At 30.7% G+C, this 27987-nt stretch overlaps 6 protein-coding genes across 13 annotated transcripts; 2 read left to right on the forward strand and 4 right to left on the reverse strand.

The window, feature by feature from the left end:
• The first annotated feature begins 79 nt into the window (after positions 1-79).
• LOC117236177 lies at positions 80-3458 on the forward strand. The gene is made up of 3 exons (XM_033498901.1): positions 80-2201; positions 2783-3066; positions 3155-3458. Exons 1-3 carry the CDS (start codon positions 2160-2162, stop codon positions 3351-3353), a joined length of 525 nt encoding a protein of 174 aa, XP_033354792.1. The 5' UTR covers positions 80-2159; the 3' UTR covers positions 3354-3458.
• A 188-nt stretch (positions 3459-3646) lies between these two features.
• LOC117236099 lies at positions 3647-9704 on the reverse strand. Of its 4 annotated transcripts, XM_033498768.1 has the most exons (9): positions 9329-9704; positions 6986-7203; positions 6610-6849; positions 6260-6517; positions 5784-6176; positions 5556-5707; positions 5212-5460; positions 4588-4593; positions 3647-4432 (listed from the first exon to the last, which is right to left on the reverse strand). In XM_033498768.1, exons 1-7 carry the CDS (start codon positions 9498-9500, stop codon positions 5223-5225), a joined length of 1671 nt encoding a protein of 556 aa, XP_033354659.1. In that variant the 5' UTR covers positions 9501-9704; the 3' UTR covers positions 3647-4432; positions 4588-4593; positions 5212-5222. The 4 variants fall into 4 exon arrangements, with proteins under 4 accessions (XP_033354659.1, XP_033354660.1, XP_033354661.1 ...); XM_033498769.1 differs by lacking the exons at positions 3647-4432; positions 4588-4593 and adding an exon at positions 5006-5124; XM_033498770.1 differs by lacking the exons at positions 3647-4432; positions 4588-4593 and having other exon boundaries at positions 5126-5460; positions 5784-5872; positions 5969-6176; positions 9329-9703.
• A 1712-nt stretch (positions 9705-11416) lies between these two features.
• Positions 11417-11855, reverse strand: LOC117236100. Its single transcript, XM_033498771.1, has one exon. It carries the CDS (start codon positions 11735-11737, stop codon positions 11558-11560), a length of 180 nt encoding a protein of 59 aa, XP_033354662.1. The 5' UTR covers positions 11738-11855; the 3' UTR covers positions 11417-11557.
• Positions 11856-14281: 2426 nt separating this feature from the next.
• Positions 14282-20535, reverse strand: LOC117236098 (serine/threonine-protein phosphatase 6 regulatory subunit 3). Of its 4 annotated transcripts, none has more exons than XM_033498766.1 (19): positions 20125-20535; positions 19447-19526; positions 19224-19375; positions 18985-19106; positions 18624-18791; positions 18308-18486; positions 18133-18243; positions 17911-18046; positions 17602-17754; positions 17406-17519; positions 17246-17310; positions 16950-17148; positions 16756-16857; positions 16501-16598; positions 16214-16295; positions 15947-16145; positions 15428-15830; positions 15184-15341; positions 14282-15085 (listed from the first exon to the last, which is right to left on the reverse strand). In XM_033498766.1, the coding sequence occupies exons 1-18, from the start codon at positions 20182-20184 to the stop codon at positions 15194-15196; spliced, it is 2571 nt and encodes an 856-aa protein (XP_033354657.1). In that variant the 5' UTR covers positions 20185-20535; the 3' UTR covers positions 14282-15085; positions 15184-15193. The 4 variants fall into 4 exon arrangements, with proteins under 4 accessions (XP_033354657.1, XP_033354656.1, XP_033354654.1 ...); XM_033498765.1 differs by having other exon boundaries at positions 15179-15341; XM_033498763.1 differs by having other exon boundaries at positions 15174-15341.
• A 572-nt stretch (positions 20536-21107) lies between these two features.
• LOC117236152 (kelch domain-containing protein 4-like) lies at positions 21108-23888 on the forward strand. 2 transcript variants are annotated; one of them, XM_033498874.1, is made up of 8 exons: positions 21108-21404; positions 21660-21830; positions 21916-22151; positions 22228-22394; positions 22466-22615; positions 22684-22902; positions 22975-23331; positions 23668-23888. In XM_033498874.1, the coding sequence occupies exons 1-8, from the start codon at positions 21291-21293 to the stop codon at positions 23829-23831; spliced, it is 1578 nt and encodes a 525-aa protein (XP_033354765.1). In that variant the 5' UTR covers positions 21108-21290; the 3' UTR covers positions 23832-23888. The 2 variants fall into 2 exon arrangements, with proteins under 2 accessions (XP_033354765.1, XP_033354766.1); XM_033498875.1 differs by lacking the exon at positions 21108-21404 and adding an exon at positions 21411-21553.
• Positions 23889-23981: 93 nt separating this feature from the next.
• LOC117236151 (valine--tRNA ligase-like) lies at positions 23982-27963 on the reverse strand. The gene is made up of 16 exons (XM_033498872.1): positions 27876-27963; positions 27602-27794; positions 27283-27529; positions 26977-27205; positions 26716-26895; positions 26519-26643; positions 26160-26422; positions 25856-26084; positions 25665-25787; positions 25420-25527; positions 25188-25347; positions 24835-25103; positions 24542-24754; positions 24370-24481; positions 24122-24300; positions 23982-24047 (listed from the first exon to the last, which is right to left on the reverse strand). Exons 1-16 carry the CDS (start codon positions 27961-27963, stop codon positions 23982-23984), a joined length of 2784 nt encoding a protein of 927 aa, XP_033354763.1.
• Between the last annotated feature and the right edge of the window lie 24 nt (positions 27964-27987).

Genomic DNA, 27987 nt, shown 5'->3' on the forward strand with positions numbered 1-27987 from the left:
AAAACATCTTTAGAGATATCAAAACCCAGCAAACCTATCACTCATTCCCTACTTCTATGTTTCATCTTTTACTCGGGGAGAATAGAATTAAAATACGGGTGAAGGATATCGTCTCTGCGAGCCCCTTCCTGTATATGGTTTCTAGCCTTCGTCCGTTTACGTAAGGCGACGATCCAGCCAAGTTCAGCGATCTAACGGCGCAACATGAAAGATCGTACAGTAGGTAAAAACGCGAGTTTTTATTTACGTTGTTGCACGAAATAGTTCATTGGAATCCCGTTGGCGATCGAACGGTTGCTCGAAATTGAATTTGATCGTTCTTTCGTTAGCTACGTTTCTCATTTTAATCGGACACGCGCGAGATAACAGGCGAGAGGTTAGATACAAAGAATCTCGAAGATGAAAGAACACTGGGAAAAGTCAGATGTAAATCACGGGAGATAAATCCGTCGTATCGTAGAAAGTACACGCGCGTGGGTATCTGTTCTCATACGATAACGTACGCGGAATTACGCGATAGCGCGTGGATGCGCGCGTGTATATCTTATTTACAAACGACAAAGTCCTTTCTCTCTCGTACATTCAAAGAAAAAGCAGCTGTTGGATTATGAAATCGTTACGTGGTACGAACGATTGGTGCAGAGTCGCGCATTAGAACGGAAGGTCCCATCGGGACGCTCTTCGAGGTACATAAGATGAGCCAAGTTGAGTCTAGAAAAACTCCGGGTACTTTCAAACAGGGTTCTCGATCGAAACCTGGCCGTTCGCCAGCGATCGACTACAAAAGGCCAATGACCCTCCCTCGATATCGTTCGATTTGTCGTTCATCCGAGTTCGAAGAACGAGACCGAGATGGCGATCCACGTGTCTAGTAATGTAGATTATGAGCAGGATAGGAGAGAGAAGATTCAGGGCAAACCTGACGATCTTTGAACCTAGCACTGCTTCGATCGAGGATCGGAATCGAGATCGGTCGCGAACAGAACGGAATGATGATCACGTCGTGTCGACTGTTGACTACTGGGCACACGGAATGCGATGGGTTCGGTACGAAAGGACCAATGAATAAAAGGATAAAATGTCAGCGCGACTCTGTTGCTACCTACAAAAGAGCAAACGCATCCTATTAGCGGTTCAGAGATCGTATTGTTTGCCCGCGTGCCCTTAAAAGAGCGAAATCTCATCCATCGTAACGACGTTGGCCTTTGAATCGCGTGGCAAACGGATGACGATAAATCCAGCCGTCTCCGCGTCCCCACACGATCGAGAGAAAATAAGCGCAAACCAATACGCGAGTCTCACGCGCGACCGCATATGTCTTATGCGAGCAATTCATCGAGAACGTGCAACAATCCGTGTATCCTAAGAGATTTACAATGCAAAGCGTCCCTTCCGTGGGATTCCTCTATTACCTCGAAACTATGCATTATCGTCATTCGATAACAAATCTCTCGTAGAAAAACTGTAAAACTTCATCCACCCTGTCGAATAGGCGCTTACGTTTCGAAATACTGTTAGAGGCTCGATTAATTTCCCAAGTAACTTGTATCGCTTTGTAAACACCGTTTCTTCTCATCCTTTGATACCACTTCGTCCTTGTATTTATTTATCTATTTATTATATTAAACTAATCGTCGCTAAGTGATGAAAATGTTGACACTTGGTTGTTTGCAAACCATATCGTAATCATAAAAGAAATTGGACAAAATCTTGAAATCACGCTCCACGTTTCTAAGACAGCGTACTTTTGGATGAAGTGAATTTAAAGAATTGAAAGATCTTTAAAAAGGATCTAATCTATATAAGAACAGTTCGTAATTAAGAGGTGAGGAGTTTGATGAGGAATGATCGAAAAGGAAGGAGATTTAGATTTCTGTGAGATGCAATAGAAGTTATAGAGAAGAAAAAAATATGAGTACCAAACTGAGTCTGGTTGAAAGGACGTACGAGCGAACGAGATTCGTGATCCCTGTGGTTCCCTGCGACAATCGACAGTCTCAGAGGGGGAAAAAAGCATCGTCCTTGCATAGAGCTAGTGGCGGCTATATAAAAGCGGACAGAGCGAAGATGCACAGACGTTAGTGACTTCTGAAATCCAGCAATATCATCGCGAGTGCCTTGGGGGATGCCATTTAAAGTGTCATCAGTGTGATTAATCTATGGTGATGATGACCACCCGGAAATTTGTGCCACAGTCGCTGGTATGTTTTCAATTCGACTCAATTCAATATAACCATGGTAAAGTAATTTGAAATTTGAGATCCTAACCCCTTGCGTATCTGAGATTCCCGCGCAACACATATCTACGTGCGTCGCGGATAATACACCGGCTATTTATGATTTTCATTTTTCCCTTCGAAGCGAATAAACGAAATTCGATAAAAAAGATTACATTCAAATCGATTAAGAGGGAAAGTATTAAATAGAAAGTGTCTTTTTATACGGGTGCACATATAATACGTAATACGTATTAGGAGAGATAACAGATCGTAAAATCGAGAGTCGTACTTTTACTATACGTTCCCATCGGTCAAGAGGTCATCACGAATCGTTCGACACGAAAGTCGAGTTCACCTCGGGTAAGCGTCCATTTGTTATACATCGAAGAGAAAAACGGCTAATTCCTGTAAACCGTACACAATACAATCACATCTGAAAAGAACTGAGAATGTCACTGTGATTTGTGTAACGTGTGTGAAGAGTTACGCTGATCTCATGATTCCAATCATTTCCAAAACCGTCCTCGTTAATCGAATTTTACATCATTCCTCTCTGATCCCAGATTCTCTGGCTAATGATTCTCGGCACGTGGCGTTGCACCGGTGAAAAGTTATCACCCGATCAGAAGGCGCCTTTGTTCGCTCGTGGTTCTGGCGGACTGGCTTTAAACACGCCGTTCGAGGATAATAAAGCTAGGAATCGTCCGAATTTGAATGTAAATGCGCCAGTGGACGACGTACAAAAAGAAGAAACGGAAATGCTGAAATTGGTGGACGGTGAGCTAGTGCGAACTGTAAAAGGGAGCTTCTCTTACCAAAGCCCGGAAGGCCTTCCCATCTCTGTCAAGTAAGGGGCAACTTTTCAATTTTTCTTTGGTAGCGGGTTTTTGTTGTTTCGCTTCAATATTTATCCTTACTTTCGTACGCGTTTGAAGGTATGAGGCTGACGAAAACGGAAATAGAGCCAGCTTCAAGTTTGGTACCGGCGACGCAAGTAGTGGCAGTTTGTCCCCGGCTGGTCGTATTTCTGGATCAGGAGGCCAAAATGGACATGGCGGTGGTCAGGAACCGAACGGATCTAAAGGCTACCCACCATCGAAAGGCATCGGCAGAAGTTACCTACCGCCACAATAGAGAAACATCAGAACTTTTTTCGATCAAACATTACTAACAAATCTTCGATGCTCCAATATTATCTCAGTAAAAAATTGTCTCATTATCCTGTAATATAATTTATGGAAATTTATGTTATTAATATTATACTATATATTAATATTAATATTATAATTATATATATATATAATTATATACATTATATTATAATTATATACATTATATTATAATTATATATATAATTATATACATTATAATTATATATATTACATTAATATCATAATTAATATAAAAGATATATTTTGTACAATTTCTTCAACATCGTGATCTCTTGTATAAAAGTTTTATCCAGTTATCGTAATTGCATGCTTCCTCCAACTTTATTTGTCTAACTTGTCGATGAATGTATCCTTATTAAGGCAGTTTAGTAGTCCCGGTCTCGATTTATCATTCAAGTAATCGCAAAATAGTTGACAAACTAGTTGATTCGTTTTCGAACATATCAAACTTTTATAAACTAAGAAATAAAATATATTTTTTCACAAATGTTGATATTACAATTTAACAATTCTACCAATGATTATACACCTCCCATTTTTTCATAACATTCTCTCCACGTATAGCAAATGCGGGTACACACACATACAACTAATAATTTCTTTCATAAAATGCAACTAACAGAAATATAAATAAAAGAATATGAATTTTGTCCCTTCTAATTCGCATTACGCCGTTGAATGCAAGATTACAAATGTTAGGTGTATGCGGAAATAATAGCTGTAAATTAACAACGCATGTACACTATGAACGTAAAACTAACAAGGCATTATTATTATCATCGTATACACCTATTAACTTCCTCTGCATGATTGAGGTGTAATAAGTAGTTATCACGATAGTGCTCGCTGCTGCTCCTGCTGATGTAGACACTGCTATAACATATTGCTGCTTTCTTCTCATTTATGTGCCATGGAAGAAAAATTGGACTATCGGGCGCCGAGATTCGAACTCGGGTTCTGAACGTTCGTAACCACTGCGCTACCATCGTCGGGTAGAAGTTAATGTCGAGTGGCGGTATTTGTTGTCGAGTGCCGCCACAGTACCCCTTTACCAGTGATAACGTTTCTTCTTAGTGTGGTAAAGCGTCAGCCGATTGTTGTCAAGCCCGTGCAGATGTTGTACGTTGTCTTCGATGTGGCGATGGATACCTGCCGGTACGGCGCGGAGCGTTTCCGCGTACAGTCATAGAGCCCCTCTTCCTCTTTTTATGACGTGCTGGTGGTGATGTCCATGAACTTTGCAATGGCTACATTACTCCTGGCTTGGTCATCGTCTCGTGTTATCCACCAGTCACCAGGAAGGAAGGAAAGGCCGTTCTGTGTGCGTCGTAGCGGTAGATCCAGATTGCCACGGTCTTAGATTCGCGATGATCGAAGTCTCGGATAGCGATATCACGATCGCACACCTCTTTTCGCTGTCGGATCACGTCGAGGTCACCACCAATTTGAGGTGTGCGTGTTGTCCGTGATGATTGCAGCTGCTGGTTGTGGATGTCGCTGCTGGGGTACTACTCGGTTTTTCTTCTAATTTAGAAGCGTGGAAGAAAAATCGGAACTCCGGTTGCGGGAATTCGAACCCAGGTCCCGAACGTTCGTAACCTAAGGCGCTAACCACTGCGCTGCCGTCGTCCGACACTAGTTAGTGTCGAGTAGTGGTATTTGCTGTTGAGACCGCCACATGACCAACCATATAAGCCATAATAAAAATACGTTTGTTGCGTATTAATCCTAATCTGCACGTTAAATCGTAAAACGTATTTATTTTTACGAAATTTAATTTCTTTACAAAGAAATAAAATACTTGATAAACACGTACTGACTTGATTAAAGTTTATCTTTCGGAACCACGGTAGGTGGTGTAACCAAATGGACTCAGAAGCACTGGTATGTGATAGTGACCAGCAGGGTTTTTTACATCAAAAACAATCTCGATAAACGGATACATTGTTTCTATCCTTCTTAGCGTAAAATATTTATCAACATCGAAGTGAATCTTGTAACGTCCAGCTGTGAAATTAACTTTCATGTTATCCACCAAATCTACGCATCGACCATTCGGGCTCGTATTACTGGAACAAAGGAAAATAGATCTTGCGTACTTTATTGTAGAATTAATAGATTCTGGTGTGATAAATGCAGAAAATATTTGATTTCAGTATTATACCTTTCATTTAAAAAAGTCCACCTCCCATCCATTAACTTATAAAGGCTAACTTGCAAACCTCCAATTGGTAAACCTTTACTAGTGTCCATAACGTGAGTTGAAATGCGAGGCTTTTTAATTGTTGGATTATTAACGGTTTTTAAAAGTACATGCTAGAAGAACCATAATGTTTAAATATTGATAAGGCAAGAAATGCCATTAATTTGCAAATACCAAAAATCGACGTACTCTTTTCGGACTTTGATAACTAGTACTTGCTACATCTAACTGATCCTTGTTTATCTGAGCACCTTTCGCGGCATCCTCTGCTTGATTAGCTACAATTGTAGTTTTTTTATCAGCCATTACCAACGTAGGAAATTTACCCTTTAATTTACTCAGCACATACTGAGCACCAGGTTGGAATGTACCACCTGTCAAAGTCAGAGTTTTTCCACCCGTCGCCAAAGTAATCGTTTTACTTTGCGCAGGTGCAATGGGGATTGTATTCACTGGCTGAAGCACACCGATGGTGTTAGTACTAGGTGCGACCGAGGAACTAATTTGATAAGCTGTACCTAAAATAGGTAACGGACATGCCACCATTATTCCCGAATCTCCTTGCTGTTTGCATTCATCTTGCTAAAACATCATTTATATTTTATTTGGACCTTTTGTTAAAATATCATTTATAGTATATTTTTTATATTGTTATATACATTCACCAATAATTTTGCAGATTTTCTATCTAATTTACTATCGCCTCGTCGAATCGCTCTTCCATTTTCGCGTGATTCCTTTGACGATTCTTTACTAGAATCTTCAGTATCAGGAAGAATCGATACGACTTGCATATCTGAATTACTTTGATCTTCTGATTCTACAACTATTTCCATTTGTACAGTTTCTTGATTATCACTTTCTTCCAAATATTCACTCTGCATATGATCCATAGCTTCTGTCAAGGAATCCTCGCAGTTCTCCTAAATTAATGTAATTAGTTTACAATAATGTGAAATATTCATGAATTTAATTTATAAAACATTTATTCCATACAAATAAAGGAATCACTCACCACCCTCCCTATTTTAATCTTTTTTATCGAATGCTTAACATCTTCTTCATCAGAAGGCATATGCATATCTTCTACATCATCATCTTCCTCATCTTCTTCATCCTCAGCTTCAGCACCAACATCTTCGATTGGATCTTTAATCTGAGCTTCATCCAGCTCATCATCCGTTTCTAATCTCTCAACAACATATTCCACTTCATCTTCATTTTCTTCTATTTCAGTTTGAGTGTGTTCAATAGCCTAATAAAAAAATGCTTCAATCAATTTGTTTAATATTGTTTACCGTAATGTATCCCTTTATAACATGAACATAATTTAATTTTATCTAATTTATTCAAGCAGTATAAAGCTAATTACAAATGGGACGAATATAAACCTCAATTTCCTCGACTTCTTCTATTTCAACCTCTTCTACCGCGTTCGCCTTTCGAGCTGCAGCCTTCTTTTTTTCTTCCGCTTCGTGTGACAAAGCTGATCGTTGATGCTTCATCGTACATGTATGTTTTAACAAAGAAAGTCGGTGCGCATGGAGATTTTTCTTGCAATACAGACAATAAGCTCGTGTTGATTGGAACGGCACGGACGTCAACCATCCTATGGTAAAATATCATGTTAAATATTTCTTTGTTTGTTATTTTAAGCGCACTGTTCTCTTTTTCGAAAGGCTACGAAACATTCTGCCGAATATACCGTGTTACTAAACACATTTTAACTGTATGGTAACATCGAATCGAAGGTTGACTTGGTAATACTTTTACTGGTAACTTATTAACGCTATGCTTCGCTCAACGAATCGAGTCAATCAAGGTAAATATAACTACATAAACACATTCTAGTGAAAACAGTCTAGTCGCATTTATAATCTCGATATATTATAAAATGAAAAATCACTTTCTTGTACATTTATATAGCTACTACTCTTAAGTCTTCTGTATCATGTAGAAAACTATCGTGGTCAATTTGTATACATTTAAATTTCATCTTTTAGTACATTATAAAATGTAGTCTTCTTAAAATTGGGTAATATAATCATTCAATTCTTATTTCAGAAACTTCTGTGGTAGGTAACTCCTGGTAGAGGCAGTTATTTTTACTATCTCTGGAAGAACTCTTTCGACACTGTTACTCTTTAGTTCTTTCTTATAGATATTTCATATAACGTTCTTTCTATTTGAACTCATAATTTCACTTGCTTTTTCCAATTAGCGATATCTGAAAGAATTAGAAAGTAGCAAAAAGGATTGTATATCTTGCAGAATACACAATCAAAGCACTGTTTATTTTGTATTGTGTTTTATATAGATCGATGTATCCAATATATCTCAATATAAAAATTATAGAGATCTGAATTTTTCTAAAAGAAAATAAAGTTTCGCTAAAAAATATTCCAGAAACTAAAGGAAAGATATGAAATTTAAATATGCGGAGAGGATGTGACAGTTTTTTTTCTACTATATCTTATACTATATCGAAAGCATAGAAAAAAGCATCTATCCGCTAAAAAATCAACATGGTCGACAGAGCTAGCTAGGCGCGTTCCGTGTATGCGCGAGGAATTACGATTTATTTTGAATAATTAAAATTGACTAGGTAGGTATTCTTTTATTCACATTTCTTTTATTATTGAAACAATCATAATAAACCCAGACAATAAAAGCAGTAAAATGAAATGTTATATATTTCTTAAATTAAGAAAGATAAAAAATTATAAGTTTAGTAATAACCTCTAATACAATAGTAGTAAGGAAATACGTATAAGCAAGAAATTTTATGTTGAAAGAGATTATTATTAAAAAAATATTAAAAATATTCTCTTAAATAATAAATGCTATTATAAATGAAATATTTATTGAGAAGAGTATATAACTTTTATACGCAAAAGTGAAATTTTACAATTATACTTATACTAGATTTGTTTATATGATCGGGCGCAAAATGACCCTTACTTCTATCAGCTATGTGGATTTTTCAGGCTTCACTCAATGGGCAATTTCCCCTAGCGAGTGTCCAGGTCTGTTTATATGACCGTGGAAAAGACTTACAAGATTAATGTTTAAAAATGCAATTTTCTATTTTGTAATATATTGAAATTGTATAACCGACCCTAGAATGTTTCCCCTAGAGTTTGATCACGTGGTTTTATTTATCTCGATTGATTCGACTCGTTGAATGGACTACAGTCATGTGTCGCGTACGTAACACATTGAATTTTCCCATTTCTACAAAAAAATCTTGCGTCAAGTGAGAGTTATTTAAGTATGGATGAATTTGACCAGCTATGCTATATATATATAAACGATTATATTTAAATTTTACAAAGATTGATAATGCGTAATTCGAAATAGTGATACACGACAGTTATATACACTTCTAAGTATACTATAATAAGAAAATAAGATACAAGAAGAATATTGTGGCGAATTGAAGATGTTATAAATCGTAATAAGTATCTACCGCTGATGAAATCCAAAGGAAACAAAGTTGATTGTACTATTGCACATGACAATAATTTCCTCTAAAAATAATTAACCGCTACTAATCAAAAACATCATTGCTTAATACTGTGACGAACCGACGGAGCTACGATTATTAAATACATATGAAGATATTCACCGTAGCACAATACGTTAGAATATGTGTTGAAGTGTTGAAGAAACGTATTCGTTTTAGCCGATAACGTGATATTTCAAAATAAGCAATAAACAATAACAAAAAGTACCTTTAAAATCGGGCATTTGTTCCCATTCTTTACGGTACCGTTGCGTGTAGACACGCGTCTTGGCATGGCTGATTTTGCCTGTTGGAGTAAGACGCTGGCCCGTCGTGGTTAGTAGATTAGCGTGTAAGCTCGCCTCACTGGTTGTAATCATTGTCGGTTGTCTCTTCTCCATTCCTTCCGAACGAAGACCGATTCGAAATCGCCCGGATCTCAAAATACCCAAAATCGTAACACGAAATCACTAAATAGTTTTTTCCACGATGCAAGGGAGAGGGGGGCACGCGGTAAGCACCGAGATCTTCGCCTAGCCTAGTATTCAAGTTAACTCCCTAGCAATGGCGGACAACTGCAACGCTGCAACGATGCAAGCTCCTAACCCCCTCTGCTCTTCACCATTTTGCTGCCAACGGCGCAACTTACACTACCGTATAAACCGCACTTGCGCCCCCATCCTCTCTTCTTTTCATTCAACCATAAAAATTTGATTTTACGTCTTTCAAATATTTCGATGATCGTTTCTAATGAATATTTAAACTATATTTACTTTAATTCATATAACATGCACTTTTGTAAGACTAAAATAACTTTTTGTTATGTATGTATTTGTTATTACAAAACCGACGTCCATCTTTATTGAAATATTAATTATACTTCAAATACGTTGAATTCAAATGACAAAAAAGTAACGAAATAAGAAGTTGTCTCACTTTCAAGAGACAGTTATTTTAATAATTTAATGTATATTAATTATAATAACATATATTTAATTTTGTAATAATTAAATATGACGTTCCCGAATGTACTTTTTCTCGATTACATTTACAACTTTATTACTAATTTTATCATACATTATTTTATTTCTTCGCGCAGCATATTATTGGGTGTTCATTTTCTATCTACGATACTGGTTTCAGTAAAATGTACGGAACCATTGGTCAAATCAATATGCGCGCGCATGTCGATATGTACTCCATATTAGGGGGAAAGATATTAATTCGTTAAATCTGGTTAAATATAGAAAATGTACAAACACTTCACCTTAAGAAAGAGCCATAAAATATTTGTTATATATTTATTGTATAAATCATATCGTTTAAAATGAAATAATATGAAATTAAATAAAAAGTAATTTTACATGGAGACTTTAGAACGCCATCTAGATGGCCCTGAATTAATGAATCAATAATAGCGCCCTCTTTACAATAGACTTGCAAATTGAAAATATCTAAATTAGGGGAAACCTTTGAAATAGGTTCAAAAACTACAGAAATTACAAAATTCTCAAGAACTTAGTAATTAATCTGTACAATATTTTATATAAGTTCTATTCAATTTATTTTACTCCTTCCAATAGCCTCAAAGAAGGTAAATTACTGCTAATTAAAATTACTGGACAGTTTTAATATAAAACTTCAAAACGTTTTGATATTCTTTGCTAGTTTTATTTTTGTATTAAGGTACGCCTATATTAGTACATATATGTCGTTGAAAAATGAGTACACTAGTGAAATCTGATATCCTTTTAACATAAAACAAAATCAGATTAAGAGATAAATATATTTTTTGCAATAGAATGATGATTTATTTTCAAATATAAAAATTCATTGATATTTAATTCTATGAATAGATGATCTAATTATTATGTTTATATATAACTATAAACACAATTTAATGTAAATAAATACATTCAATACATGAAATATTCTAGGAACAAAAATTTGTTTAACAAAATATATCTATTTCAGTACAATGAAATAATAGAAATATGAGATAGAAGTTTTCATTACATGAAGATACATGATCTACAAATAATATTAAATAATATTGAGTGTACATATGTGTGTGGTAAGATAAATATTGATACATTACATTATGTTAACAATTATTGAATTAATTTCCTTTTATAATGAAAAATATGTGTAAAGATAAGTCAAATGGGAAATTCGTTAAGCAAATGAATATCTACAGATATGGAATATATATACTTTCTTTATGAAAAGAATAAAAAAGAATAAAAACAAGAAATATAAGGAATTATTTGATAAGGAAAACAATTGTACATCAATTATTTAATAGATAAGCAAATAATGAAACCATTATAACTTACATGATTTATTATTTCCTCTTACTAATTTATTATTTTGTATACATATAGTTATCTTTAAAATACAGATGTACTTAGAAGACAACTAATATATTATATATAATGTAACATAATATAAAAGTAAATTATGGCCAAGATGGAGGTTCTCCGGGTTTTAATTCTCTTCCAAATAAAGCTGATTTATCACGATAGTCACTCATCATTAACCCAGAGCCATAGTTGTAAAGTTGGCGCCCAGTGTATATTACACACACAAACATAACAGTTGCTATAGCTTGTTGAGCCACTGGTGATAATGCTGGCATTTTAAATGTTTGATTTTAGTTGCTTCTCTGCAGCTAATTGTTTCTTCCACAAATATGTATGTCTCAAATCTGCACAAATAGCAAATATAGTGCACGTCGGAATAAATGTCACAAACCAGTATTTTCTAAAAACTTGAAAGGCTCTGGCTATCTCCATTAAACTAAAAGATAAACATTGAAAATAATATTTTGTCAATTAGGTATAGAACATAATTATATTCATAATATCTCTTATGACATGATAAAAATAAATAAGAAAGAGTACTTAACAAAAAGCAAATTTTGAGAATAATTTAATAAGTATGGTAAATTTCAAAGACGAAAGAAAAATCGCTACACACATTCTTAAAATCGAGTATGGAATAATGTAAAAGAATAAAATATGAACACAAAAGTAATAATAAATTTTTACCTTTTTGGAGATTGATATGTATGCTTCGCAACTATGCACACTAGTATGATGTAATAACGTAAAATACAGTTGACTGTATTGACTTCAATCTTCCTTCTAAGCTACCACTAACGATAAAAAATATCAATGTTAGCATATTTTTTTTAATGTATATGATTGTAATAGTATATCAGTCGAATAAATATTTTAAATATATACTTATGATTAATAGATTACGAATAAAGTTTAAGACGTCAGCAGCATGAACACAACAACTTCATTTTCGATGTAACACAAACTTGATTTACAGATGAAATATGCAAAAGATTAATGACTTTATAGAATTTCAAGGAATGATTATGCTTTTAGAAAACGTTGCTACCGTTTCAGAACACCAGATTGTTTATAAAATTACGTAACTAATGTAAACAATCCTTGCATAAAGATTCTTGTAAATTTATAATAAAATTCCACGTTATATAATGTAATGTATTGGCACTATTTAGAAAGAGGTCTCTAGTGTCTCGAGATTGTGTGATACGAAAATGTTAAAATGCATGGAATTATTAAATCTATTAATCTATCTTATATTTCATACTTTGTGTTAGCATTATTATAATTATTATCTTATGAGAAATTTTGCGGGAATTTATTCAATTTTGAAATTTATGTAAACAAAACTGTTCTATTCAGATAAAATATTTCTCTCAAAGAAAGTGATTGGTGTTGAGTTATTAAATGTACAATGAAAATTCTTGAAAGATAAATAATAAGCTACCGTTTTACTTGCCATAATTAAATTAACAGTGCAAATGTTATTTGTATTTTGAATATTTTATATAGTAAATTTAGTATATAGATTTTATGAACTTTACACGCAAAGTTTTGTACATAAATGTCTGCCTTATTTATTGCTCAATTAAGAAACTTCTTAGAACAAAGTTACAGTATTCCAAGGGTCACATGTAACGATAGAAATAGCTTTCTTCCATGATCATTTTTCTACGAAATTTCAAGGTCATCACCGATTTTTTTAAATAGAATCTTATATTTATTTTTCGATATCCTTGTAGAGCGTGAATAAACAAACTCGGCGACCTTAATGACTATACTGTTACAGTTATTTAATCTTGAGATATTTGCGTCAAAATTATATTTTTTAAATTATAATTACTCTGGATTATAATTATTGCGTCTGAATATTATATACATTAGATATATATATATAATATTTAATTATGTTTAATCGGTATATGGCAAAATTAGAAAATTCAAATTCTAGAGCTCTGTTTAAGAAAACACTGATGACTTGAAATCTTGTAAAAAAAAATGATCATGAAAAGAAGCTAGTTCTATGGTTACATGCGGTCCTTGAAATAGTGTAACTTTGTCTTGAGAAGCTTTTCATATAACAATAAATAAAGCAGATATTTAGGTGATCCTATTTAGTTGTATGCTCTATATAAGAAACTAAAAAATAAAAATCCTTGTCGTTTCTTTTTAAATTCTTTTTATTAATATGAACAATATTATTTGTAATTCATTAAGTTAGAAGCTATAACATTTTCTTGTTGTATTCAAATACTATATTTAAATATGACAAGCATTTAGCATTATCATTGGATTATGATAACATGTAATTTAATTAAATAACTAAAATACTGTTTGTATGTTTTTTTAGTATGTGGTAAAATATAAAGAAATTTTATGATTTTATTTTCTTATTTAGAAATATCTTGATCATGTTTGCAGTACATTTGAGTTATAGCATTTTCCATAAAAATATTTTATAATTTATAAATCAATGAATTAAGATATTATATCAATGTTTTTAATTATGATATATATATGATATCACGAAGTACGTTTATAATTCTAATATTACATAATAATATGAAACAAAAGTATTAAGAATAATATCTTTTTTTAATTTTGAACACTGCTTATATTTATTACTTATGTACAATATTTCATGTACGGTACTATAAACACATTATTATACCCAAAAATTTTCAAAGCAAACAAAATTTCTTAGACAATTAGAAAACAGATCACAAAATTTTGTTTCAGAAAATTATATACATATTATTGAAAATACAAATTACTTAAAATTTCGATCCTTGCAATTTAATACTATATTTTTTTGGAAGATCATTTTGAGAAAACATTATAGTTACTAAGATTTACTAAAGTTTCTTCTCTGGAATGCAAATGAAAGTACATTCGTCATTGAAATACTTCACTACATTACATATGTATACATTGGATGAGCACTACCATCAACGTAATAAAAATACATAATTTTCTTTCTTGTTCATATCGCATCGTTGCACGAGCAAACGTTTAATCAAACAATAGGCACTGCACGTAAGTACCTTTGCCTTATCGAACGAAGAAGCAAAAGCACCAGTTTTTTTTATTAAATATTATTATTTACGGTGATTCTTTTTAAGCAGCCTCGTATCAGTATCACTTAAAACATTACAATATATGTATGTATGTGTATATGTATGTATGTACATTCACATATATACACACACATCAGCATGTAATACTTTTGTGAGAACAGGTATCGGGCGACCAAGTTAGATTTTCTTGGCATTCGTCGATTTTGTACAAATTGTACTTTATCTACTTCATCATGCTAATATATTATACCAAATTTGCAACACGAAGGATGTGTGACAATTTAATCAAATTTTTGTATTAATTACGTACAAATAACAACCTAAAGAAATTTTTAATAACAATGTCCATTAAGAAAATCTGGAAAATTGTATTTCACGAAGTTGTATTTATAATTGAAACTTTGGCGATCCGAGAACATAAACATATACATCAAGTAATAAACTATTCATAGTTGAGCGTCGGTTAGTCTTTTACTTTTGAATCCATACTTATACCCTGCTATGAGTTGTTACCCAGGCGCCAACGCAATGAAGCACAATTAATGTGATCTAATGAAAATATAGGGACGTAATATATATTCTGATCATTCGTACAAATTTATACTTGATATGACTTTTTGTTGTTCTATTGCAATACCATACTCAACAAATAATTTTTCATTTGGTATCTGTTGACGATAATACAGCTTCCGATGATACATTTTTTAAGTTACATGGGATTTTATAATCGCTCGAAGACTTTTCATTTTGTACCGTAGTAGTCGCAACTTCCGTATTCTGTATGTTCCCTTCACACTTGATTTCTCTAAAGTTCGTAAATATATGTTATATATTTTACATTATATTTTTAAATATGCAATACTTATAAATATATAAATGCTTTTTATTTACCTGCTATCTACAATTTCACTTGGATTTGCATTTTTATCGGCAGTACAACCAGAATACAAATTACTCTCTTTACTTTGATGATTTATATTTGTTTCTATATATGAAGCGGTACTATCAACTGAATCTTCAATTTTCATGTCACCTGCTCCAACAGCTTCTAGAGTTGCTTTACTTCCCAATGCAGTATCCATTTTATTCTCCACTGTTATATTCGACGTTTCCTTTTTACCATCATCACACAATTTATTATCTATTATCACAGCATTCCCCATGTTAAGAGTGTTTTCGAAGTTATCAAAATTTGCCCAGCCAATAGATTCAACTGGTTCTGACGGCATAATGTCCCATGGATTCACCTCAGGAAGTGTAGTATTGGTAGGTAATGGTTCTGTTGAACCCCAAGCTGAGATAACAAATGTTAATGCAGCAGTGTCGTAAATTTAAAAATTAAGTGTTGAGAATTTTTGTATTTATGTAATTATGAAAGTATCGAAAGTAATTATGAAAATTAATCCATACACTCCGTAGAATCAATTTCCATATGCATGTCTCGTGTATCCTCATCGTCTTCATCGGATGAATTAGAATCATTATGTTGCTGCTTTGTTGGCCAGTCACGTTTATCTACAACCGTCTGAAAAGTGAGTTCTCCTTCATCGCCCCATTCGACTACTGTATTACAATCCTCTAGATCGGCCTTTTGCTTTTGCTGACATATCTATATAAAATCGTTAAAAGTTAAAGCTTGAAATATTCATGAACAAATTTTATTAACGTAACTTGTACCTTATTGAACATATCTTCCCTTTTGTCTAGATCTTCTTCGCTGATAGTAAAGCTCATCGTTGTTAATTGATCAACTGAATTACTATAATAACATTTATAAAAAAGAAGAGATATTGTGAAGATATGTGTAGCTTCATATTATGTTCTTTTATTATAGTACTATTTTCCTAATTTTTCTTTAATTGTTTTGCAACATAGAACTTTGTAATCATGGACATATATACAAATACAATTATAATAATTATCAACAATAAAGTGTTAGTAGTAAAGTATATATTTTTACTTACTGAAGAGCGTCATCGCCATCATTAAATTGATCATCGTGGAATCCAAAATTTTCAGGAAATTGTGTTGTCATATGTTGTCCCAGATAGTTGGTGTAAAACTATTTATGTTGTATAATATTATGAAAAATAATAAAATATTATAACTCACAAATAAACTTTCTCAGTCTACAACAATCTATTCATTTTATGTACATTTTCTGCAACCTTTCTTTTTATTGTCTATATTTACTTTGCATAAAAATATGTTATACTAACCTGTTCGACTCGTTGAACCTGAAGAAATTCTTCTTGGGGATAAGAACTATATTCATCTGGATTTTCACTGGAGCTTGTCATGGACGCTTGAGGTTTTCCACCCTAGAAATTCGAATTATAACTTAAGCAATGATGGATAATTCTAATATTAATAAAAAGATAAATGATATTTATCTAATAACTTATATACGTACTAAAAGAATTTGATGTGTTTTGTTAATTTTTGTCAATTCAACATTCACAAAATTATCCCATTTATTAAGACACTCGGGTGACAAATTATCCTTCAAGAATTTATCTAAATTTTCATTTTTTTCACGTTGATTAACAATGTTATTTGCAATGTTTATTAAATGACCCATGTATCCTTGCTTATTTTCAATTTCTTTATTTCTAAAATATAAAAACGTCCGTTTTTTTTTTTAAATTGGTGTATTACTGTAAAATATAAACTTATGCAATATTCTTTTACAATTACTATTTAACTTACTGTTTACTGTCATTTTTGTCCCATGCTTCCAAAATTCGATCTATCAATCTGCATTTGTTAAATATCTAAAAATTAATATAATTACATTAATCAAAAATATTTGTACTTATAATATATTATAAAAATAAATATTTTGATTCTTATTGATTGCAATACTTACATTAACATAAATAATGTCATTTGTATCTTTAAAATCACAATTAATAGCTAAAGCCAAGCAAAATTGTACTTGAGTATGTAGAAAATTGTTCCACATATATTTAAAAAATAAATCCTTAAAAAGAGTAAAATTAATCTCTTATTCATCTTTAGTACTATAAAACATTGAATTTTGAATGATTATTAAATTCACTTACAAGTAACGTTTGGAATGTTCCTAATTCTACTAAGGCTCCATAAACCTTTACATTTTCAGTTGCCATTAATGTTGTAAACAACTTTGCAACATGTAAACGCGTAATACCAACTGGACATTCTAACACACCTGTAGTTGTCTTAACAGGAGGTTTCTGTAGTGTAAAGATATGTTTGTGAAAAATTATATTAAATAAAATAATTTTTTGCATGCATCGCGAAGATATTTAGTTTTTACAAAAATATTAAACAATATTATAAACCATATACATTTGTTTAGAGAAAGCGTATAATATTAATATAATATTTACATAAGGTGGATCGAGTAGAAGTTTATGAAGCTGTTCTAGGTAAGGCAAAGTTGCATTTGATATTTTTATTCGTTCTTCACTGTCCGTGATGTCATCTTCAATACCATTTCCTTGAACGCTATCCTCATTTCTTCCACTGAAATTTCAAACATAGCTGTTAATAAGATATGTAAACTTTCTTGCAAGAGGTTAAAAATTTTTTTAAATAATTTACATCCTTACTTGTTAGCTTTTGGTAAAAGTGTAAGAAGTACCTGAATTCCACCAAGAATACTACTTTCTAGTTTTTCTCCAGTTAAAATAGTCTCTAGTAACAGGCTTACTGTATCTGCTCTGTAATAAAAAATATAATTTAAATATCTTAAATTGTCTTTATATTTCTATTATTTATACTTACGACTCAAGAGTATTTAAAATAGGATCCGGACCAGCACGTGCTGTAGATGTACGTTGATATTCTCTTGCAGCAGTGATCATATCACAAAGTAATTGTGCAGCATTTGCATGCTTACTTGGTTCAGAGTTTGGGGACAATAATTTTACCACTCTTTGCACTAATTGTTGACTATCCAACCACTGTTAAACCAATAAAAAATAAGTACATAAAATTTGAAACACAACAGTATAGTCAAATACAATAAAACAAAACAAAACACTTAAATTTTGCATACAATTAACTACAATATTAAAGATAAAAATTTCAAACTTCTTACATTTAATATATTTTGCCGCATATTTCCTTCAACTTGACTAACAAGTTTCAGTACTAAGTCCATAATTGCAGATGTCTCTAAATGTTGTAAAAGCAGATCGACACATGTTTGACGACTTTTCAAAAACTCTAAAAGCTGCAAACAAGTGAACTGATACGAATACCAGTTCTGGTGGAGAAGATGGAAATATGGGATTTGAAAGTTCAGGTTATGATCAAGGAATAAAAGAAAGGTAATTTGATATTTAATACTTATAATGCAATTATACTTTAATTACAAAAAGTGTTATTATGTAAAACTACTTTCTATATTGTTTTATATATTCAATTTTAATAAATTTAATACATTAATTTATAATCACCTGAACAGTTTTGTGACCAATAAGTACTCCAATAGTCTTGCTAAAAAATGATGCCAACAGAGGATTTAATGGTTGGTCTGTATCAATAAAAGAATAAAGTTTTGCCAACAATGCTTCGTTGCCTAAAATACAATGAATTTTTATTAAAATCCTTTTTCATATTTCAGATTATATATTTCTTACATTATAGAGAAAAAAATTAAATTGTTATAAGTTTATTCAAATAGGTTTATTCAAACCTGCTAATTTTTCATTTAAGACTGGAACATCACACGTTAGTAGCTCACAAGCTACATTTGGATATTTATAGCGCCATCGTTCTTCTATATCTGTTGATGGTTCTCTAGTTGTAATTGTTATTAGCTCTTCCATTACATCAGATCTTATAAGACTATAAATAATATTATATTACGATATGTATATCATTTAATATTTATAGAAATGTGTTTTAATCTTACTTACTAATCTATAAGTTTCTTATTTTGGCTTTTACATTCTTGTAGTATATCCTCTTCATCCATCAATTCATGCAACGTAACATCCTAAAATTATAGAAAAAATTAAATTTAATTCCTTTAATATTAGCATAAAAATAAATATTTAATAAACTGAAATGTAGATTATTACAAGACATCATTATTCCTTTTATAGGCTATAAAAGTATCAAAACCATAACTAAGATAGTTTAAGTATTATATGAAATGATTTACTAAATTATTGTAGAAGGAACAAGGTTAAAAGAAAATATATAAATACTATCAACATAATAGTAAATATTTAAATCTTATGACAGTTATTAAGCATAATATTGCTTTTCAAGAAAGCACTAATCATTTTCTTCATCAGATATTACATACTGTCATAAAAAATTTAATGTTTTGCAACATTTCTGAAAAATTATTAATATATTTTACAAATTTTTATTAAGGAAAAATACTGAAACTATATGAAAGAATAATAGCATACAAGAAAATAAATAATAGACATAATGTTGAGTTAAGTAAAACAATGAAATAAGATAGAAATATAAGAGTAAAATGTAGATTACATTCGTGGCTTGGATTCTCGACAAATCTTTTTTAATGTACAAAATTTAAATCATGATGAAAAACAGTTTTATCTGAAAAAAGACTTCTTTACCTCTTTGTTAAGAAGAGCCTCGATATTAGGGGATGACACGTAATTATTTGCCCAAAACATGATGCGACCACGTACCTCGCCTTACTCGACCACGATACAATTAATCAGATGTGAAAATAATCACAACATTGAAGTGGCCACTAAAAAAATAATGTAATGCTTCGCGGGACAGAGAGCCAACTAACATTGCATGAACGTATTAGAACGGTAACAATGCTGTGAATAATTGCAACAACTATCTCACAGCGTCACTGTGAGGAATACAGTAATAGAATTTTTTTTAAATAATATGATCTTCAAAATATCACTTTTTCTTCGAAAAGTAAAAATTCTTATTAAGAATTGTTTCAACTTTGACGTTTGCTGCAGAAGCACATACTTGTGATCGACTTCTAACCGAAGAAACGTAACTCATTTCAGAACATTTAGTTTCATGATCAAAATTTAAGCGCGGTTTCCATTGCGAATAGATACTATAATATTTTTTAAAATTTAAGTATTAAAAATGAAAATTTAATGAATATAAATAAATTATATTTCAATCAAGACAAGTTTCTATATTTATATAGATATATACATGTATCTAGATACAGTAGAAATACAGTGGTGGTAAAAAATCGAATAATTATATTAAAAAAAATCATAAAAATAATGTTAATAAAAAATAATGTATGATTTTGTGATATTCTAGATAAATATATGTACTTATATATGTAAGATAGAAGTAAAAATAAAATTAAACTTTACTTTAAGGGTTTAAGAATTATTCACTCTTTTATTTGCAATTTTGTAGTTTTCGATGTGTAGAATCTGAAAATCTGAAAATCTGAAAAAAATTCCACATACCCAAGTCGGATTCTACACGCCGAAAACTATAAGATTGCAAATAAAAATTCGCCTATAAAGAAAGTAAAATTTAACTTATATATATTGGCTATAATTTTTTAATATACATTTTCAGAAAAATCTGATTAATTTTTCTGGCTAATGAAAAAACTACTATCTTCTTGGTACAAAATGTAAATAAGTTTTAAATACTGTACTATACAAGTACATATGTATTTTGATCGCAAAGCATGTAGAGGTTGAGGCGCTCAGACAAATGTATTGACGTCGCGTAGCTCGCCATAAGTGTTTTCTACTCTTCAAAAAACTTATCATATAAGATGGGTAAAAAAGATAAAAACAAAAAAAAGATAAGTGGTGGTGCAAAAACTGCACTTAAAACTGAAAAAAAGCTGAATGCTAAACAAAAAAAAAAATTGGCTACACTTGGTGAGGTTAGGAAAATATATACATAAATATAAGAAATTAAAGCATATTTATAAAGCTTCTAAACATTTCTAAAAAAGTCAGATTTTGCGCCGAAATATATTTAATTTAGTATAAGAGAAAAATATTTTTATTGTATGTCATCCCTATTTAACATGTAATTATAGTCTTAATATAATTTATTATCCAAGTATTATAAATGTGATTCATAATGCATAATTCATAGTGCAGAAATGATATTGATTTATTGTCATATATTACAGGAAGATATAGAGAATGTGATTGCTCAAATTGAAAAAGAAGAAACTAAAAGACAACGTGTTATTGAAAAAGCAGTAGATCCACCATCCAGACGTGTAAATTTTACTTTAACAGCACATCCTTCCAAAGATGAACTTATTATGCTTGGTGGAGAATTTCATGATGGACGAACAGTAAATTAAAAAGTTTTATATGTTAATATAAGAGTTCATAAATAATAATGTCTACTTCTCTTATATGTTTTATATTTATCTGCAGACGTTTGTTTATGGAGATATGTTTATATATAATTTAAACAAAAATGAGTGGATGATCATTAAAGCACCTGGTGCTCCTCCTCCACGTTGTGGTCATCAAGCTGTAACTACAAGTACAAATAAGGGAGAACTATGGGTATTTGGTGGTGAATTTTCAAGTCCTTCGGAATCACAATTTTATCATTATAGAGATTTATGGGTTTATCGATTTGGAGAGAAAAAGTGGGAAAAAATTTTGTATGTTGATCATATTTTTTAAATATTTTGCAAGTCAAAATTTTCAGTTGCTTATCTCCTTTAATTCCCTTTTAAGATCTTCTGGTGGGCCATCGGCCAGAAGTGGCCACAGAATGGCTCATATAAAAAAACAGTTGGTAGTATTTGGTGGATTTCATGATAACTTAAGAGACTATAAATATTACAATGATGTACATATATTTAATCTTGAAACATATGTATGGCACAAAATTGATATAATAGGTAAAATCTTAATAAATAAAAATTGTAGTTTACAAGCAGATTATTATATTAACATATCTCATATGAATCAGGTACTCCACCGTTTCCAAGATCTGGATGTATACTGCTGCCAACACCTGACAATAAACTTCTTGTATATGGTGGTTATAGTAAGGAAAGAATAAAAAAAGATGTTGATAAAGGCTGCATTCATAGTGACATGTTCTTATTGACTCCTGAGAGTAAGCAATTTTTTATATAAAATGTTTCATATATTAAAATTTAAATAATATTAAATATTATGTCACAGAAAATGATCAGTCAGGTTTAAAATGGAAGTGGGTGCCTATAAAACAATCAGGAATTAAAATATCACCACGATGTAGCGTACCTGCCACTTTGGTTCAACCAAATTTGGCTTACTTATTTGGTGGAGTTTTTGATGAAGAAGATAATGAAGAGGAACTTCGTGGAATATTTTACAATGACTTAGTAGCTTTAGATTTAGAAAAATTTCAATGGCACATAGGTAAATATATTAATTAGTATAAAACTTCTCTTGATAGAATAATAGAATAAATGTATTACTGTTTACCATCAGTAACACTGAATGGAAAAAGAGATATAACTACACGACGTCGAAGAAGAAAATTGAAGGAAGATGATGGGGAAGAAAATGATATCGAAATGGAAGATGACAATCATATGGATACGCAAGAACCACTCCCTACTTCTGTTGAATCTAAAGTTATTGATGATGATGGAATCTTTACAGTTACAATAGGACCAACACAAATATCTACTATTAATAAAAAAGAAAACATATATAAAGATGTGTTTGTTCCATCCCCAAGAATGAATTCTGGATTAGTTGTAAAGCACAATAGCTTATATTTATATGGAGGCTTATTTGAGGATGAAAACAGACAATATACACTCAACGATTTTTATAGTTTAGGTAATAATTTATATATACGTAATTAATTTGATAAATGTTGTGTATATTGTGCGTTGCTGAAAAGATGACCAGCACAACAGTACAGGGATCGTTCACCGTCACGCATTACTATGTTGTTTTGTTTATATATGTAACATTTATATATTTAACGCTTTTGGCCAATACGCGAAAGTATCGGCGGATACTTATCTTTATGATTGCGCTGAGTCTATACGAGATAACCAATCAGATCCAATCCAATCAGATTCCTTACTCTAATCATCATTTTAGTACGCACAATACGTACAATAGAAACTTATAAAATAAAATTTGTTTCTAATTCGTTTCTTTTTATAGATTATCGTAAATTAGATGAGTGGAATACAATATTAAGGGATGATTTGTCTTCACAAATTTGGTATGATTCCAGTGATTCTAGTTCAGACAGTGAACACACAGATGACAGTGATGAAAATGAGAGTGATCCTATAGACAAGCAGATGGATGTTGATAAAAATTAATGATTCCATTGTATTATACAATAGAATGCCTTAAATAAATTATGTTTCAAAAAATTATTTTTAATATTTAATCTGATTTCAATCACCAAATTTCATCCTAAAATATTTTTTAACGTAATTTATTTAAATTACATTTCTTTTAATTTAGTTTTAATTCTTCTGTGTAATTGTGTCTTTCAAGATGTTCTCCTTAAATTGTTGCAAAATAGAAGAGTTCTATAAATAAAAAAAGTAATAAACATTAATCATTGTAAATGTAAAATATATATATATAAAATTGCTTAAATTACCTCAGTGATAATAAATAATGTACAATCAGAACTATAATTATAAAAAACACTATTTTTATCTTCTGTATAATCATCTTTTAAGAATATAAAAATATTAAAAATTTTACTTCCACCTTTAATTAAATTTATGACATCATTATAAAATTTAAGATTTTCAAATTTGCTAGTTACAATATGAACTGTAAATAAAAATCTTTTTTAATTTCTTCATGTATCACCATGAAAGTATATAATTTATAAATAATTACCTTCTGGATTTAATTTTTTGCTAACATTACCGATAATGCTTCTAATTTTTAATATAATATTTAAGACATCATTTATTTTTTCATCTAGAGAAACGTCTCTCCATTCATTATACTGCAATGTACATAAATTTATTGTTTTGAAACATATTAAAATGTCAATATGTTATCTCACCTGTTGTGGTACTGGATATTGTGCTTGCATTAATGACGGCACTGATAAAAATTCTGGAAATTCATTTGATAATCTTTTGTACAAATCATCAGATATATATGGAATTATAGGTGCAGATATACGTAAAAATACTTCTAAACATTTTCTTAAGCTATATGTATGACTTATATGTGCATCTATGTCTTTGCTCTTATATCCCCATTTAGTTGCTTCCTATATAAAATAAGATCTCTAATTATATTTTAAATTATATTTCTCCATTAGTAATTTCAATTTAATAACCATGGTATTACCAAATAAAAATCACAAAACTCATAATATAGGAATTGCTTCATTGATGCAATAGCTTTATGGAAATCTCGTTGCATAAATGAATCACTGACTATATTTATCATTAGAGATAATCTGCTTAGAATCCATTGATCAATAATTGTCATATTTGTAGGTTCTTGATACACTTGTTCGCTTGTCATCAGTAAGACATATTTGCCTGCTTGCCAAATCTTATTTAAAAAAAATTTGTTTGTTTGACACTCCATAATATCAAACTTGATATGTTGATCTATTTAAACAAAGATATTTGTATGTATTATAATTAAAACTGTATAATAATAAGAGCAAATATTCTTAATTGATATGTACTAACTTTTAATATTGTGACTACATAATGTCATACGTAATGCGTCTGCACCATGTTCTGGTATACCATTAGGAAACTGTTTATTATTTGCATTTAACATTCGTTTTAAAACAGATTCACTAATTAAACCTGTATTATAACTTTCTTTCATTTGTGCAATCAGGTCCTATTTACATCACAATATTTAAAATAAAGAAGATACGTTTTTTTCAAATAAAACACCCATACTAATCCTTACATTTAAGGTAATACCGTTGATAATATTTTCTGGAGAAACAATATTTCCAGTTGTTTTAGACATTTTCTTTCCATAAGCATCACATACAAGACCATGCAGTAAAACTTCCTGAATGAACAATTGTTATTAAAATGTTAAATGAATCTTATAAGATTATTATATATCAATTATAGATTATTATATATTATATATCATATATTATTATATATTAAAAGAAATACGTGCCAAAGAATAGAAGATCTTACATTAAAAGGTATACAATTAGTCAATTCCAATCCTAGCATTACCATCCTTGCAACCCAAAAGAAAAGAATATCACTTCCTGTTTCCATTAATGTTAAAGGATAATATCTTTTAAAATCTTCTGTCTAAAAATATGTCTTCTAACATAATCATATCTTACTAATCATATTATTCAATTATTATAGCTTTATACCATCTTTGGCCATCCCATTACTGCAAACGGAAGTATTGCAGAAGAAAACCAAGTATCCAATACATCTTGATCTTTATATAATTTTACATCTGGTCCATATTTATTTTGTACAATAGTTTTTGCATCATTTTCAGTTCTACTAATTATCCATTCAGTTTTACCTTCAACTGTAAAATAATATGCAGGAATAGAATGTCCCCACCATATTTGTCTTGAAATACACCAATCTCTGAAAGAAATATATAATTAAGAAATAAATGATATTATCAATCTTTTCTATATATTGTTTATATCTTTTTTGTACCTGTTATTATTGAGATAATCATACCACGATTTTTCATAAGTATTAGGTATTATTTTTAAATGTCCCTGTTCCACAGCTTGTAGTGCCTTCTGAGCCATACTTTCACATTTAATAAACCATTGTTCTTTGAGTAAGTATTCTATGACATCATGAGATCGTGAACACAATGGCACGTACATTTCGTGATCGCTAATACTTTTTAGAATACCTTTATTTGACAATTCGTTTAAAACTTTCTCTCGAGCAATAAATCTTGGCAAACCCTAAAATTTATAATAAAAAAGTTACAATAAAGGAATTTACTATATTGAAACGAAGTTTGTAAAAAATGCAATTATTTAAATAAAAAATAAATATACTTTAAATTGTTTGCCTATTCCTGTTATATTTCCATATTCATCAATAACTTCAATAATTTCTAATTGATGATTTATTGCAATTTGGTAATCTAAAGGATCATGCGCTGGTGTTATTTTTACTGCACCTAAAAGAATTATTTTTATAACAATGTGCTATTCAGACTAATAAACGTTTGAAATAATTAAAATGTAATTACCTGTGCCATATTGTCTATCAACTAAAGGATCAGAAATAACAGGAATGTATGTTTCTCTTAAAGTATGCCAAACTTGATGCCCAATATATTTTGTGTACCTTTCATCATCTGGATGAACAGCAATTGCTACATCTCCAAAAAGAGTCTCTGGTCTAGTAGTTGCTACTACTATCTCATGTTCTAAGAAAACAAAAATTGAAACAAATTTTCTTACAAATGGATTACATACAATATGGTAGTATTATATTTGAATAATTATACTTGAATCTTTCACTGGATAAGCTATATATGCTATTTCACCAAATGTAATCATTTTCTTGTATCCTGGAACTTTGAGCTGTGTCTTTTTAGTAATGTATAAACGTTCTACCTCAATATCCGATATTGTACTACGTAGAGTAGGAGACCAATTTATCAAATCTTTCTTCCTATATAATAAATTTCGATTGTTCAATATGACAAGTGCTTCTATCACAGCAACATTATGATTCTGAAATTTCAAATATAAAAGAATACTTTGCTTGTTTAACACTTCAGATACCTTTTATGGAAAAATTCCTATTATACCTTACTCATTGTAAAGTATTCTTTAGACCAATCTAAACTAGCACCCAAAGCTTCTAACTGAGATTTTATATTATTTTGTTTTTCATTTTTCCACTGCCAAACAAATGACAGGAACTGTTCTTTTCCTACATCTGACTTACTAATACCTTTTACTTTAAAAAGATATTTTTCTATCATCATTTGTGTTGCAATTCCAGCATGATCAAAACCTGGTATCCATATTACAGGATGTCCTTTCATTCTATACCTAAATGCAAATTACCTTTTGAATTGTTATTTGATTTAACATTTAAATAATTAATAACTTTTCTAAAGATACCATCTTGCTAATATATCTTGAATTGTAACAGTTAATGCATGTCCTAAATGCAATGTTCCAGTTATATTAGGAGGAGGTAAAAGCATTTTCAATGCTGCTTTTTCATTATTTTTAATAGTAAAATGATTATTGTCTTTCCAAATCTGATACCATTCATGTTCAATTTTTTTACTATTAAAAGTTTTTGGAAAATCTAGAAAGAGGTATCATAATAATAAACTTTATATAGACACTACTTTTTTTTAACATTTTGGTGATCAAAAAATGTAAATACCTGATAACTGTTGAGTAGAGAACTTATTGCAGCAATATTTATTATAGGACTTGAAGCGTAATGAAGTATTACATTGTATGACTTTCATTATATATTAAATATATGTCATATA

The sequence above is a fragment of the Bombus vosnesenskii genome, unplaced genomic scaffold, assembly GCF_011952255.1.
Source record: "Bombus vosnesenskii isolate JDL3184/JDL3185 unplaced genomic scaffold, Bvos_JDL3184-5_v1.1 scf7180000013340, whole genome shotgun sequence".
NCBI classification, from domain to species: Eukaryota; Metazoa; Arthropoda; class Insecta; order Hymenoptera; family Apidae; genus Bombus; species Bombus vosnesenskii.